General features: G+C 39.8%; 1 protein-coding gene and 1 pseudogene across 3 annotated transcripts in view; one reads left to right on the top strand and one right to left on the bottom strand.

The window, feature by feature from the left end:
* The window catches only part of LOC115213136 (glutamate-rich protein 2-like), a 47,251-nt gene extending 38,451 nt beyond the window's left edge, over nucleotides 1-8,800 (top strand). For 2 of the 3 annotated variants that reach the window (XM_029782068.2, XM_029782069.2), the window contains 3 exons: nucleotides 7,446-7,503; nucleotides 8,185-8,256; nucleotides 8,523-8,800. In XM_029782068.2, the coding sequence (XP_029637928.1) occupies nucleotides 7,446-7,503; nucleotides 8,185-8,256; nucleotides 8,523-8,683 (291 nt within the window). In that variant the 3' untranslated portion in view covers nucleotides 8,684-8,800. Of the gene's footprint in view, nucleotides 1-7,445; nucleotides 7,519-8,184; nucleotides 8,257-8,522 lie in introns of all 3 variants that reach the window. The other variant, XM_036503537.1, reaches the window with a different exon arrangement.
* Nucleotides 8,801-11,574: 2,774 nt separating this feature from the next.
* LOC115212833 lies at nucleotides 11,575-16,516 on the bottom strand (annotated as a pseudogene).
* Nucleotides 16,517-16,911: the final 395 nt, after the last annotated feature.

Genomic DNA, 16,911 nt, shown 5'->3' with positions numbered 1-16,911 from the left:
TTTGCAAAATCAAGGTAGATTACGTCCACATTTGATTTGTTGAGTAACTGCCTCAACGCCCAGTCATAATGTTGTAAGAGCTGGGTCAGGTAACTCCTACCTGGTCGAAAACCTTGCTGGGTATCACTCAGCAAGTTATTTTCCTCAAGGAATGCGATTAGTTTCTTTCTGACTATCCGTTCCATGACTTTGCTGATGTGTGAAGTCAGATAGGCCTATAGTTTTTGGCATCTGCTCTACTTCCCCCTTTATGTATTGGGCATATTATTCCCTCCTTTAGCTTGCTTGGCAGTTTGCCATTTGTAAGACAGCTCTGGAAGAGAATCTTGAGGGGTTTTGCCAGGGCATGCTTACACGAGGATGGCTGGGAAATCATCAGGACCAGCAGTTGAGTTTGTGTCCGCTTCATCTATGGCTAGTAGGACATCTTCTTCGCTAATGTCAATGTATTCCATTGCAACTGCCTCGCTGGTTATAATATATACATATATATATATATATAGTGGTCGTATACTGTCAACTCAATGTGACAGTCCAATAAGGGAATTACACCACCGCCGTTTTGCCCTTAGAAATTCAATATTTCTAATTTCGGTGATCAGTAAATAAATTTTACTGATAATATGATATATTTGCAGAGAGGTTGCAGTCATCTCAGCGAGTGAGGCAGGCTACCCTGAACTGACAATGAGCAATACACTCAGAAACATATGTCTTCACGTGCCTTGTCCCGGCTTGCGGGGGTGATTGCCTCCCCTTTGCAAATATAAGGACACAGAAAATGTGTCAAAGCTGACAGGAGACGTCGAAGCTTCCTAGGGCTAAATGGTGGTGGTGTAATTCCCTTTACGGGACTGTCATATTGAGTTGACAGTATACGACCACTATGTCGCTTCACCATCGCTTACGTCTCTCTGAGACATTTAGAAATTCAATATTTCTAATATATATATATATATACATATATATATATATATATATATAAAAAAGGAAATGAAGAAAATGCTGACAAATAATTGAAGTAATTTAAGTAATTTAATTAGGTGAAAGTTCTTTTTACCGGTTGCGCATTTGTTATGCTTATCAAAATATAAAAGAGAGATTAGAGTTCCTTTCTTATAGAATTTTTCCTCTTATCAGATGAGCAGATAAGAGGAAAAATTCTATAAGAAAGGAACTCTAATCTCTCTTTTATATTTTGATAAGCATAACAAATGCGCAACCGGTAAAAAGAACTTTCACCTAATTAAATTACTTAAATTACTTCAATTATTTGTCAGCATTTTCTTCATTTCCTTTTTTATATATCACCACTCGTGTTCGACATCTCCTTTTTTTAAATATATATATATATATATATAATATATATATATACATATATATATATATATATATATAAAAAAGGAAATGAAGAAAATGCTGACAAATAATTGAAGTAATTTAAGTAATTTAATTAGGTGAAAGTTCTTTTTACCGGTTGCGCATTTGTTATGCTTATCAAAATATAAAAGAGAGATTAGAGTTCCTTTCTTATAGAATTTTTCCTCTTATCAGATGAGCAGATAAGAGGAAAAATTCTATAAGAAAGGAACTCTAATCTCTCTTTTATATTTTGATAAGCATAACAAATGCGCAACCGGTAAAAAGAACTTTCACCTAATTAAATTACTTAAATTACTTCAATTATTTGTCAGCATTTTCTTCATTTCCTTTTTTATATATCACCACTCGTGTTCGACATCTCCTTTTTTTAAATATATATATATATATATATATATATATATATATATATATGGGCATGTTGGGCAGGAATTGGGTATCTTCACTGGGGTACACGGTGGCCATGGTATTGGCACCAGAAATGATGAGGGAACTAGACTACTGGAGTTCTGTGATGCATGTAACCTTTTAATCTGCAACACTAACTTCAGGAAGTCTGACTGCCACCTTATAACCTATCAGTCAGGGGACTCCGCTAGCCAAATAGACTTCATCCTCACCAGACAGCGGGATGCAGGGTCACTCTTAAATACAAAGACCCTCCCGGGTGAAGAATGTACCCCTCAGCATAGGCTAGTCATTAGTGACTTTAGGCTTGAGACCAGAAGGATACCAAGAAACAGACCAATCCAGAAAAGAAGGATTTGGAAGCTAAAGAACCCTTCACATGGTCAGAGATTTAGGGACATCCTCATCAAAAAATTTGATGAGAGGGAGGAGGAGCTACAGACGTTGGACATAGAAGGTAGCTGGGAATTCCTACGGGACAGCTTGCTGAGTGCCACAGACCAAGTCTGTGGATGGTGCAAAGTCCCTTCCAGACCTAGAGTTACGTGGTGGTGGAATAGTGCAGTAGGCAAAGCCATTAGTGCAAAAAACAGGCCTGGAGAGCCTGGAGGGATGGAGGTAGCAGGGAACCGTACCAAGTAGCCAAAAGGGAGGTCGGGCGGCAGGTATACATAGCCAAAGATATAGCAGAAAAGAAGAAGTTTGCCAATGTCCAGCGACATGAGGACCAAAGAACTGAGGTATTTCGGATTGCTAGACAGTGTGTGAGAGAAAATAGTGATGTTACAGGAGAGAAATGCGTCCGCATGGATGATGGGGCACTTGCTTTTAATGATTGTGAAAAGAAAGAGGCTTGGAGAAGCCATTATGAAAGACTGCTGAACGTGGAGAATGAATGGGAGGAGAGCCTGCCAAATGTTGACCCAGTAGAGGGTCCAGCTATCCGAATAGACAGCTCCCTAGTAGTTAAGGCAATTAAGGGTATGAAACCAGGAAAAGCCCCCGGCCCATCAGGAATCACTGCTGAGATGCTTAAAACATCTGGTTGTGTGGGCTATGGCCTAGTCACCCGCATTGTAAACCAGGTAGTTCATAATGGAGTCATACCCAATGACTGGCATAGCAGCACTATAGTCAACTGCTACAAGGGTAAGGGTGATACTCTAGATAGAAATAACTACAGGGGTATTAAACTGTTGGATCAGGTGATGAAGGTCACAGAGAGGGTCATAACCCATCTCATTAGGGAGAGAATTTGCTTAGATGAGATGCAGTTTGGTTTTGTGCCGGGTAGAAGCACCACTGATGCCATATTCCTGGTTCGACAACTGCAGGAGAAATACCTAGCTAAAGATAAACCCCTCTACATAGCTTTTGTGGACTTGGAGAAAGCCTTTGACAGGGTCCCCCAATCCCTTATCTGGTGGTCAATGCGGAAACTGGAGATTGACGAATGGCTAATAAGGGCTGTACAAGCAATGAGTATAGTGAAGAATTCCGGGTAGAAGTAGGAGTCCACCAAGGTTCAGCACTCAGTCCCCTTTTATTCATCATAGTCCTCCAGGCAATAACAGAGGAATTCAAAACAGGTTGCCCCTGGGAGCTCCTCTATGCTGATGACCTGGCTCTCATAGCAGAATCACTACCGGAACTAGAAAAGAAATTTTGGGTGTGGAAGCAAGGTTTAGAATCAAAGGGCCTTAGAGTAAATGTAGCAAAGACCAAAGTTATAGTAAGCAGAAAGGCGAACTCAGCACACACACCCTCGGGCAGGTGGCCCTGCTTGATCTGTAGGAAAGGTGTAGGTAGAAACTCCATAAGATGCACCCAATGTAAGCTATGGACGCATAAAAGGTGCAGAAACATCAAAGGGAAATTAACTGATAAGATAGCTTTCATGTGCGATAGATGCACAGGGACAATAAACACCACAGATACTCAGAAAACAGATTCCATCACACTCAAGGGGGAGAAACTAGAAGTAGTTGATAGTTTCCGCTACCTAGGTGACCAAGTTAGTAGTGGAGGTGGATGCTCAGAGAGTGTCACCACTAGAATACGAATAGCCTGGGCAAAGTTTAGAAAGCTCCTACCCCTACTGGTGACAAAGGGTCTCTCGCTCAGAGTGAAAGGTAGATTGTATGATGCATGTGTGCGAACTGCCATGCTTCACGGCAGTGAAACATGGGCCGTGACTGCAGAGGACATGCGTAGACTTGATAGAAATGAAGCTAACATGATCCGCTGGATGTGTAATGTCAGTGTGCACGCACGACAGAGTGTAAGCACTCTGAGAGAAATGCTGGACATAAGAAGCATCAGATGTGGTGTGCAAGAGAGACGCTTGCGATGGTATGGTCATGTACTGCGGATGGATGAGGAGAGATGTGTGAAGAAGTGCCACTCCCAAACAGTTGAAGGAATCTGGGCTAGAGGTAGACCCAGGAAGACATGGGATGAGGTAGTCAAGCATGACCTCAGAGCATTGGGCCTCACAGAAGCAATGACGAAGGACCGAGATCTCTGGAGATATGCTGTGACTGCAAAGACCCAGGCTGCTTCCTGCACCAGTTCCGCATAGCCCCAGCCCATTCAAAGTACCTTGGATTCCAGAACATCCCACTGTGCTTGAGGAGACCTATTGAGTCAAGTACATGAACATCGAAATAAATATCAATGGAAATAGTTGTGATATCTGTGCCGGTGGCACGTAAAAAGCACCATCCGAACGTGGCTTATGCCAGTGCTGCCTTGACTGGCTTCTGTGCCGGTGGCACGTAAAAAGCCCCCACTACACTCACGGAGTGGTTGGCGTTAGGAAGTGCATCCAGCTGTAGAAACACTGCCAGATCAGACTGGAGCCTGGTGCAGCCTCCTGGCTTCCCAGACCCCGGTCAAACTGTCCAACCCATGCTAGCATGGAAAACGGACGTTAAACGATAATGATGATGATGATGATGATATTATATATATATATATATATATATATATATATATGTATATACATAACCCCACGCCTCCAAACATTTGATCATATATTAATATTACGATGGCCTTTCGACATATAAAGAATATATGTATAAACAACACAGAAAGTAAAAAATATATAAAAATGTAGATATATATAGAATGGTATATACAATGAAGAAGGTATATACAATCACTAAGATTAAAAATCTAAATAAAATAAAATATGAATTAACTAAAATGATTTTATTTACTCCCCTCAAACAAAAAAAAGTAAGTAAAAAAAAAGTTCATTTCATAAAAACCATTTTAGGTTGGAGTTAAGGAGCGTAAAAGAGTTCCACAAAATCAAGTTAGACACATCAATGGCCATTTCGGGAGTTCATTGCCGCGGTTCGATTACAAGTTAAGGGACATCTCAGCAGTGACCCCCTCATCAGGATGAACAGGGATCTCAACAAATTATTCGTTCAAGGAAGTTCCAATGCCCCATGGCTAATTTAAAGATAATAATCCATCAAAGGACCAGTCCAAATTTTCTAACACACACGAGAAAAAAAAAAAAGAAGTTTCATTGCTCGGGTTGCCAGTGGGGTAAGCAACTATGAAAATATCAAGAGTTGGTAGGATATGTTAGTACGGAATCTAATTGAAACTGTAGATCCAATTCAGATGCTGAGTGTGGCATGAAGTATAAAAAGAGAATGCAAATGGAGTTTAAACTTTATGACAACTGTTTCAGTGGAATTTTATTGACATATTCGTAAATTACATCTTGACATATAATACTCGACTTTCAGTTAAAATTGTAAACAGTTAACAAACAATTGAGACAATAGATCAATCAGGATGAATCCAGCCAACAAAAGTGGTATTTTGAAAATAACATTCAAATTTATAGAGAAATTAAAAGGAGTGGCATTGATGGGCAAACAAGAAGAAAAGAGGTCAAACAACTATATTATTTCAGAAGACTTATCTCATTTAGATTATAAATTAGTTTATTGCTAATAATGACTTGCAGAATGTACAAGTAACCCTGGTATGCTGTAGTCATGAGTTGGCTTAAAGATCAGGAAAGCCAAGCAGTAATCTTGATGATTAGATGAGATAAAACAAACGTCAGGGCAGCAGACTCATCCCACATTTTCCCATGTAGCTATGCAACATGTATTTACACTCACACCCTAGACACACACACACACACGCATGCGCACGCACACTCACTCACTCTCTCTCTCTCTCTCTCTCTCTCTCTCACACACAAGTGATTACTACAAAACCATTGTGTAACTGAAGCATGTGTAAAGTTGCTATGAATACTCTATTCTCCTGTTTTGACATCTGTAAAACTTCAAGGTGCACTCAGTAGTGGGGCCTGGTTCAGGAATGGGAAACCACTTCTTAGCCACTAGTGTTCCCAGGTCTACTAATCCATTGAATAGTAGCTTCTGTCAGGGTTCCAGCCATGGGTTAATTAGCATGTCATGGACGACACTGAAAGCACAAACCGTCACTGCCCTGTAAGTACCATGGGAAAGGAAAAGGCTAAGGGAGTGAACCTTCACAGCTAATCAAGGAGTGAGTCCCCTAGGTGGCCCCAGGTCCTCTTTAACACCCTTCCAGCAGCTTCCGGTTAGGTGGAGTTCTCCTGCCCTGTTAGGCAATTTGCCTAGGAAAGGCTGCTTTAATGTAAAACCTATGGCTTGCAGACCATCACAGCCATCTTAGCCAAGTGAGCTACTGTGGTCAGAGCTCCAAGTCTAAAGTGTGGCACGCGATTGTGCATACTGACTCTCACTTGAAAAAGTACCAAGCGCATGCAGAAAGAGATCAGTTTACATAGCCATTTGAGGGTGTGCTGTTTCTTCTCATGGTCTCTGGACATGAAAAACTGCCATCAATCATATTATTCTTGGACAATGTCTGGTAATAGTGACGCTTGGTGTCAGCTGGTTATTGTGCCTTTCTGCTGCTGCTGATGCTGCCATCCATTGATTCTGTATTGTGACAGTCTGCTACTGTCTGCTGGTTCTGTTTGCTCTCTTCTCAGTGGTGGCTAAAATCTGCTGAATGTATAGTAATGGTCTTGTTCAGAAAAAGTGCACCAAACATGAAATTGTTTTTAGGCATGGTTCCACATGAACTCTTGAAAGGTCAGTAATTCTTGAAAGGAGGTTTATTCTAAAGTTCAGCTTCAAAGACCCAGTTTGTTCAGTTATCCTATTTGTCAGATTTCTCTGAATTCTACTCTGCCAGCATCATTGCAAGACTCAAAGGATTTTCACTTTTGAGTCTTTCTAATAATTATTGGAAAACAGGAATTCCTTAATCTTCATTCAAAAGTCATGCAATTTTGAGTTGTTTTTACAAAGACTTTATGACTCTTTAACTAAAAGAATAATAATGAAATGAGAAGTTTTCTTGCAGGCAGAGATTGCTGCTGCAGTTTATATTACTTCACACTATTAATTGTACAGTTAATGGTGTTAATTCATGCAGTTAAATGACCTCCAGCTTTATATTGACATCTGGGATTATTTCCTGAATAATATTCCAATGTTTTTTATATTACACAAATGTAAGATTGTGGTTTAGGCAATAAAAAAAATTAATATAGAAATTTACATTGAATTTAGCAAATTCTGACCATTTTTGACAATTTTTTTATATATATATCGTTTTTCTAGTTTGTTGGATGTCTTATGAATCACGATTATCACAATGCCCTTAAGTTATGCCAAATGAGTAAGTACAAAATGATTGTTTTCTCTTATTTCTTCTTGATGAGTTTTTTTCTTTTGTATTCCTATGAACAATTCCAAGATTTATCTCAGCAGATTTCTAAAACAGTTTCTAAATTTTTGTTTAGGCAAGTGATTTATTTTAATCATTGATATACAACCGTAGAACTAAATCAACCTTCTGCATTTGGTAACTTTGAGTTATTCCTTTATTTTTGATTAAAACACAGTATTTTGATGCTTATGAAGAATATTTTGTAGTCGTTAGCAGCTATAAACATTTATTACAGAGAACATACGGCAAATGGTTTAGGAATGTCTCAATATTATCGTGTTATCTTCCTACATATCATAACTGTTTCTAGATATGTGAAATTTCCCAAAGAATCTCATTCCATGGCCATTGCACAGCTTCAAGCCAGCGCTATTGGCAAGCATCATGCCAGGTTATCTTAAAGACTGTTCCTTCGTATAGCATGGACTTGTAATATAGAAACTCAACAATATATTGTTTGAATACAGGCTTAATTGTACTCAATATGAAAAGGATGTAAAAAGAGAAGATGATAATCAAATTGAAAATTATTGAATTGATTAAAAAAGATGATAATTTTAAACACAAAATAATCTTAGAAAATGATATTCAAAAAGATTTCCTCGTTTCAACTTTTTATTTTCTTATCAGTTCTTATTTATAACCCAAATCACAATGATGCTCTTCAGTTCGAGCCATTACTAAAAGAAATGACTCAAAAAGGTACGTATAATATCAAGTTTCCTTAACGGTAAATGTTTAGTCTGGCTTTGGTTACAAAGAGAAACAGTTTTTGATTTGGAATCAAACTTGTATTGCACACGTGTCTGGCCAGGATCTTGTTAATTCTCTAGAGACCCAACAAGTAAATAAACACATAATTGAATTCCAAAATCATGTCATAATTATACGAAATAACATTTAATACAAAATCAATTGTATACACTGTTTGTGTGTTTCTTTGACAACAAGAATGTGTTAATTTTCAGGAGAAAGTGAGAGCAGCACTAGCAGTGAAAGCAGCAGTAGCAGCAACAGTGATGATGAAGATGATGATGATGAGGAGGAGGAAGACGATGAAGATGATAACTGTGAGAACAGCAATGACAATAAAATACAAAAAGGAAGCAAGAATTCAACCAAGACTTGAAGAAATTTATTGAAGAATATTTGCTAATTATTTCATTAGACTGAACATCAAATAAACAAATGAAGAGGAAATTTCTGTTAAAATATTAAACTAAAATTTTTTTTTCTCCCTACCTTTTATGGATGTCTTTATTATTTTTGAAATATTATTTGTTGTTTGTTGTTCCAACTCTAATCAAAGAGATTTGTTGCATGCAAGTAGTTAAGGCAGGATTCCTCACATCAGTTGTGCCATGCCTGCCACTAATTGTGAGTCTTACACTAATTATGAATATGCAGTCTTGATTTCTCTTTACTTACCAAGCTATTTTTCTGTAGAGTCTGGCAGTAACCATGGCAGAAGCAGGAAGATAAATGTGAACAGTGTGCTGTAGTTGCTATGACTTCATGCTTATCATCATCATTTTTTACCATCCATCTTCCATGCTGGCATGGATGGCAAAGTTACATTTAGTTCCACAAGGTATATTGATGTAAATTACTTCAATTATTGGAAAACATTTTCAACTTTCTGCCAAAATTTGAGATTCAAAAATATAGTTCACCTGTTTTTCATGTTTTTTTAACATATCTGAAATTATTGTTTTTTAGTTGAGAAGAACAATGTTTCAATATTTATGAAGGCCGTTTCTTAATCGGTTAGCTTTCTTTAACTCATCAAAACTGCATTAAGCACAAAGCTGTGTATGAAAAACCTTCTTTTTTCTGTCAGACATTTTCTCTCTTTACTTGAAGATGCAGTTAATAATCTCTGTAGAATTTCTCAGTAAATCTTCGTTTCTGTTTCTGGAATGGAACTGAATCAAGTCTTCTGAATGTCCTGTATGAAAGATGTTAGCAAGAGATTCAGTGAAATAAAGAAATGCGTCAAATAGTCCTCATGTGGAGTAAGGGCATCTACGGCCTTGGCAAGCAGATTGTTTCTTGCTTCACGTCTACAAGGTGCATTCCAGAAGTTTTGAGACTTTTTTGTTTTTAGGACAGGTAAACAGAGTTGTCCTAGATTATTGCAATTTTAGCCTATTATTACTATACATGTAATAAGCCGACCTGCCAGCCTTTGTTATTCTAGATTGAAGGCGATGGCGGTAACAACGTTTGGAACATGGCTTACCACAGCTGACTGATGTGCAGAATGCAATCAGGACATGAAGACAATTTGGAAATTTGTTCTGCAAAATCACTACAGAAACTTATGAAATGTGCAAGACTGCTTATGAGTCAATTCAAATGAGCCAAGAGTATCTGGTTGAAGGGGTCAGACAAATCAAGTCCCCTGGGAAGCTCACAATGACTCTTCTTCAACAGCAAGTGTGTCATCTACAGCCACTGGATTCCCTCCTGACAGTCAGCAAAGAGCACTTTGTGGAGGTTTTGAGGGAGTTCAGGAAGAGATTTCATGGCAAAGGGCCAGAGCAACTGCACCAGTCCACAATACACCAGCACAATGCTCCAGTCCACAATTCCATTCCCATAATCAACTTTTTGAGAAAGAAGTTAGTGTTGAGGACACTACATGTCCACTGAATGGTCACAGTAACATAGAGATCATTGTATATGAGGCAGGGATAACAGCCACAGGACCACATGGGCAACCAAACATGCAAAAGTAACATAGTTGCAGCTGAAGGCTCCATCAGAACCTCATATAACAACCACAAATCCTCGTTCAACATCTCAGAGGGACCCAATGCCACAACTCAGGCCAAGCACATATAGTCTTTGAAAGAAAGCACCACTAAGAACTGCATAAAGTGGAAGGTTCTAGAGAAATGTAAAGTGTACTTCAATAGCAGCATAAAGTACAGGTTGTACTTGGTTGAGAAAAGGGCAATTTTAAAGAGCACCCAACAGCCAGGCATATAATACCTGAATACAGAAGTGACATTTGTAATTCTTGTCCACATGAAAGGAAGTACATCCTATCGTACCTGCATGCCCCATCATGTCAATAATCACCAGTTATCCAACTTTGGCCCTCCACCAACACATAAGAGTCCAGTAAAGGGTTTAACCAGGACATACATTAACGCACTCACAAACAAATACACGTGCCCCAACACAGCGGATACTATCTAATAGACATTTCCCCACCCCAACCCCCAATATAAGCTCCCACACACATTATACCCCTATACACATTGCATTCACACGTAAAGGCCTCATGAATTTAATATAAAAAAAAGAAAACACACTAACAAGCACAGATGTGTATACCGAAACCCCTACTGCAAAGGTTATACATAGAGTACCACTGCACCCATTCCATTTCCATAAGAACACCAGACTTCAAGACAAACACATTTCCCACAAACTTTTCCAGAAAACTCTTACCAACTTGCAGCATAATCTCTCCCAGTGGCGATATTTTGGTACCAAGGGACATAATTCTTAACTCAGTTCCTCCGATGACTTAGTTTCATCATCTTTTTTGACAACCACAAATCAGATGTGTCTATTTACCTCTTACAATACAGAACGGTTGCCATATTTCATTCCATAACAGCTACCTCTGATGAGTGCAGGGTTACATAATCAGACCCTTAGCTAATACTCTGTTGAATCCCTAGTGTTAAGACAGATTGGTAAGATCGACCATATGGGTATATAATACTGTGCACTTTGATTAATATATATATATATATATATATATATATATATATAAGGATGGATTCTCCTGTCATGAACAACAAATGAGAGTTCAGTAAAATAAAACATACACATACACACACATATACATACACACACACACATATATATCTATAGTCTAATCAATAAGTATCCAGACGGTTGCCATAGTAACGAAGCTAAAGCATGCAAAGTGAAGCCACTTGGCACAGGCTGAACTTCAACTCTGTTGTGCTTGCACACTAAGTTTCAACATTCTAGCTCAGTGGTTCCCAAACTTTTTAGAGTCGCGACCCACTATTTATCACACCAGTTTATGACGACCCACTTAACTCTACTGAGTAAAAACATTAATGAAATTCACAAATTTATTTCAGATTACATCTTCAGTGAGGCCTGTGAGAAGGATGAGCCTGTTTCTTGCTACGCTCAATAAGAGAATTAACACCTGGTTCAATGCGTGATAGTTTCAGGCGTAAAGAATTTGAGAGATGCAGATTATTTCGATATTTGCTTTTAATCCCAACCATTGCTGAAAATCCAGCTTCACAAATATAAGATGACATGAAAAGGAGAAGTACTTTTAATGCTTCGGTGGAAACGATTGGGTACGAGGTTAGAAGAGACGCCCAGAACTGTACCAATTCTCGGGTGTTAAAAGTCATTTTCAAGGAAGAGTCTTCGGATAAATCGATAAGTTCCTCATCGGCTTTTCTTGATATTCCAGTCGTCACGTCTGGCTGAAAGGGGTTCATAATCCATCTTTTCTGTCGCATAGTATTCATCTCTTTATGAAAATAAAATTCAAAACTTTCATTTAACCTATTCAAGTGTTCAGATATCTCAATGATTATACCATCATCAACTTTTGCTTTATTCTCCATTACAAAAGTTTCAAATGTTTCAAATCAGTCATAATTTCGGTTGTTATTACGATTTTTCCACAAGACAAGTTTTTTCTTAAAACCTCGAATTTTCTCATGAATTGCAAATATACTGATACCTTCTGTTCCTTGTAAATACAAATCCAGGTCGTTTAATTTCGAAAAAATATCAGCTAAATACGTAAACCTCAGAACAAATTCTTCATCGCACAAATATTTCGCAAAATCGCTTTTATCTTCTAAAAATATAGCTACTTTTTCGCGGAGTTCTGCAAGTCTTGTTAACACTTTTCCCCTAGAGAGCCATCATATTTCTGTGTGCAAAAGAAGTGATTTATAGTCGCTTCCCATCTCTTCACACAACTTCTCAAATAGGCACAATTGCAAAGGCTTTGACTTAATAAAGTTCACTATTTTGACTGAAGTATTCAAAACATTTTCAAAATTATCAGATATATGTTTTGATACTAACGCTGCCCTGTGAAGGTTACTGTGAGCCCATGATGCATTGGGATTAAGTTCAAGTATTCTGGTCACCACACCGCTATTTCTACCGCACATAGCCTGTGCGCCGTCTGTACGTATTCCGACACATTTTTGCCAATCAAGATTTTTTGCTCTAATATAAGTATCGACTGTATTAAAAATTTCATCGCTGGTACTTCGACTGACAGGTTCACAGAACAACATATCTTCATGAGGTACAAAGTTCCATATGTAACATACAAAAACAAGTAGCTGGCACAAACCTTGTACGTCAGTAGATTCATCGAGTTGTAAAGAAAAAAAAAGATTTCCACAAATCCGTTCAATAACTTGATTTTCTATCCATTTCATCAATTCTACGCATGACTGTGTTATTAGAAATAGGAATTGATTCAATTTCTTGTTCACTCTTATCACCAAAGAAAACTTTAACTGTATCTTTTATAGCTGGAAGAACTAAAGTCTCCCCAATTGTGTGTGGCTTACCAGTTTTTGCGATTCTTAAACTGATCAAGTAAGACACGTACAAAGATTTTTCATTTGCTTTGGTGTAATGTTGCATAACGCTTTGTCTTTTAACTCTGAGTGCTTAGTCTCAAGATGACGACGCAATTTGTTTGGACGCATGCTCTCATTTGCAAGTTGTTCATAACAAATGATGCAACGTGGTCATGGATCTTCTTTATAACTTTTTGCGACCCTCTAAGATTCCGTTCGCGACTCATAGTTTGGGAACCACTGTTCAAGCTCACTTCCGCAGTTTACAGCTAAACTTGGAAGTAACATGTATAGGGTGTGTTTGTCGCATTGACCATGACAGAGAAAGTAGAGCAGAGAATCTGCATCAAATTTTGCCAAAAGCTTGGCGATACCTGCTCAGATGTTGATGCAAAGTTTTATAAAATGTTTACATCATTCTCAGCACAACCAGCTGAAAGTAGTTTTGGCATAAACTTGGCAGACAGCTGTCTCATACCCAAATCTTCAATGATAATGGACTGAACTGAACCATAACCAATCTGCATATCCTCTGATAACTCACGGATGGTGATTTGAGGTTTTCCCTTCGCAGCTGCACATACATCTGCGATGTTTTCCTCAGTTCTGCTGGTTGCGGGTCTCCTAGAATGTTCGTCACTATCGACATTTTTTCGGCCATCTTGGAAATGTCTGAACCACTTGTACACTTGTGTGCGGCTCCTACACTCCTTCCCATATACTTTCTGCAACTTTGTGTAGGCCTCTGAGTAGGTATCGCCATGACAGCTTTCTCTGTTATGGTCAATGCAATGATCACATGCTACACACCTTACTTCCAAGTACAGCTGTAAACAGCAGAGATGAGTTAGAGTGTTAAAACTTAGTGTGCATGTACAGCAGAGGCGAAGGTCAATCTTTGGGAAGCAGTTTCACTCTGCATACATTAGCTTTGTTACTATGGCAACAGTCCGGATACTTATTGATCATGCCATGTATATACATACATTTGTATATTTGAATATGTGTATGTGTGTGTGTGTATGTATGTGTGCATATGTATGGACGTGTATATATATATATATATATATTTGTATGTATGTGTTGTCATCATATATATATATATGTGTGTGTGTGTGTGGAGGTGCAATGGCCTAGTGGTTAGGGCAGCGGACTCGCAGTTTCGATTCCCAGACTGGACGTTGTGGTTGTTTATTGAGCGAAAACACTTGAAGCTCCACGAGACTCAGGCAGTGGGGGGGAGGGGCGAACCCTGCTGTACTCTTTCACCACAACTTTCTCTCACTCTTTCTTCTTGTTTCTGTTGTACCTGTATTTCAAAGGGCCAGCCTTGTCACACTCTGTGTCATGCTGAATCTCCCTGAGAACTATTTTAAGGGTACACGTGTCTGTGGAGTACTCAGCCACATGCACGTTAATTTCATGAGCAGGCTGTTCCGTTGATCAGATCAACTGGAACCCTTGTAGTCGTAACCAATGATGTGCCACAATATATATATGTGTGTGTGAAGGTGCATGGCTCAGTGGTTAGAGCGTCGAGCTTACAATCATGAGGTTGTGAGCTCAAATCCCGGACCGGGGTGTGTGTTGTGTTCTTGAGCAAGACACTTTATTTCACGTTGCTCCAGTTCACTCAGCTGTAGAAATGAGTTGCGACGTCACTGGTGCCAAGCTGTATCGGCCCCTTTGCCTTTCCCTTGGATAACACTGGTGGCGTGGAGAGGGGAGGCTGGTATGCATGGGTGACTGCTGGTCTTCAATAAACAACCTTTCCTGGACTTGTGCCTGGGAGGGTAACTTTCTAGGTGCAATCTCATGGTCTGTGTCGTGACTGAAGGGGGGGGGGTCTCAGATATATATATATGTATATATATACATACACACACAAATCTTCTCACAGTTCTCTGGACTGACCCCAGAGCTATACAGTTGCTATATAGATGACTGTATAGGAACCACCTCCCTCTCCCATGACCAGTTTCCCAATTTCATCTCTTTTGTTTCTAACTTCTGCCCTTCTTTCAAATTTACCTCTACCATCTCTCTGATACTTCTGCAAACTTCCCGGATATCTCTTTCTCCATTGATCTCCCCATCGACTCTCTCACTACCTCCGCCTTCTTCAAACCCACAGACTCCTACCTCTACCTCAAGTTTCCTCTTCCCATCCCGCCCAAACCAAACGAGCCAACCCTGCTCCCAGTTCCTCCGCCTCTGATACCTGTGCAACCAGACCAGGATTTTGAGACTCAGTCCCAATACCTGGCCCTCTTGTTCATGCGTCATAGATACCCATCCACCCTTGTTCAAACTGCCCTTACCCGCACTCATCAAATCATTCGTACTACTGCCCTCTCTCCTTCCCTACACCAATCCCCCAACCACATCCCCATCTCCCTCCCTTTCCTCCCATCCCCTTCATCGGAAGATCCTGCAGGTTTCCTGTCGCTTCCAGCTAGATCCCACCACCCTCCCTATTTTCCCTAACTCACCCTTGCCCTCCTCCAAATGTGCCCGTAACCTATGCAATTTACTGGTCCATAGCACGTTCCCCCCTCCTAGGTCCTTCCCTTGTTCTACCTGTCCTTTCATCCCCAACACCACCTCCCTCACTGGATCCAACCAGCCCCACCCTCTACACTAGGAACTCCTTCTCCTGCACTTCTTCAAGCCTCATCCACTGCATCAGGTGCAGTCTCTGCAATAAACTTTCAGTCGGTCAGATGGGCCACCAGAGAGCTGACCCATTCACCAAACACCTACGAAAAGTTTGTCTCCGTTGCCCATCACTTTCACCTGACCAACTACTTCATTTCAAACTTCACTATCTCCGGCCTTGCCCTACACCATGGACTCACCAATTCTAGACTCCATCTGGAACACTGTTACATTTTCACTCTACATACTTAAACTCCTTTCTGACTCAACACAACCCCCCCTCCTCTCAGTGACTTCCCCCACCCCTCTTACTCTGTCATATTTTTATTCGTTTATTTCTTTATTTCATTATTTTTTTTGTCATAATTTTTAATTTATGTTTATTTCTGTTACTGATTTGTTCACATAATCTTTTTCATTTTTTTATTATTACTAATTTTTAGTTTTTATTTTTCATTTTATATTTTTTATATTCCTATACCACATACCACTCACACTTGCACACACACTATCACACGCCTGCCTCACACACACACATGCACTCCCACACATGTACATGAACCAGTGTCTGTCCAAAAACTCACAGCGAAGGGTCATATCGGAGTGCCCTGCTCAGCAACTTACCTGTAGCTCGTACAGAACCTCAGCGCATCGAGGGAGTTGCTGAACCGGCCACTCATGAATTAATAGCCATTGGAGTGCCGGAAGATGTGGCAGATCTGCAGGCATTCATTGGAAACACAGCTAGGGATCTCAGCTGTGTCCCTCCAAAAAGTGCTTCCCGCCTTGGCCGACCGGGATCTAAACCCAGGCTGATCAGGCTGTTGTTTACGGGCTTTACTGAGGCGCGGACATTCCATCTGGCTGCTGACAGAGCTCGGCGTGACAACATTATCAACTTTAGAACACGTCCTGGCCTACCACCCGATGTACGCCCAAAGCTAAGATCCATGGCTTCCCTAAATCGCAACTCTGTGCCACGGGAGAGTTTTAGCCTCCACGATGATGGGCAGATCTGGAAATTCGTCAAGTCTGGTGAGTCGTGAATAAGGGATGCCAGTTGGACTGAGCAGAC

The sequence above is a fragment of the Octopus sinensis genome, linkage group LG6, assembly GCF_006345805.1.
Source record: "Octopus sinensis linkage group LG6, ASM634580v1, whole genome shotgun sequence".
Taxonomy (NCBI): domain Eukaryota; kingdom Metazoa; phylum Mollusca; class Cephalopoda; order Octopoda; family Octopodidae; genus Octopus; species Octopus sinensis.
The sequence above is the reverse complement of the archived record's forward strand: the minus strand, read 5'-3'. Positions and strand labels throughout refer to the sequence as shown.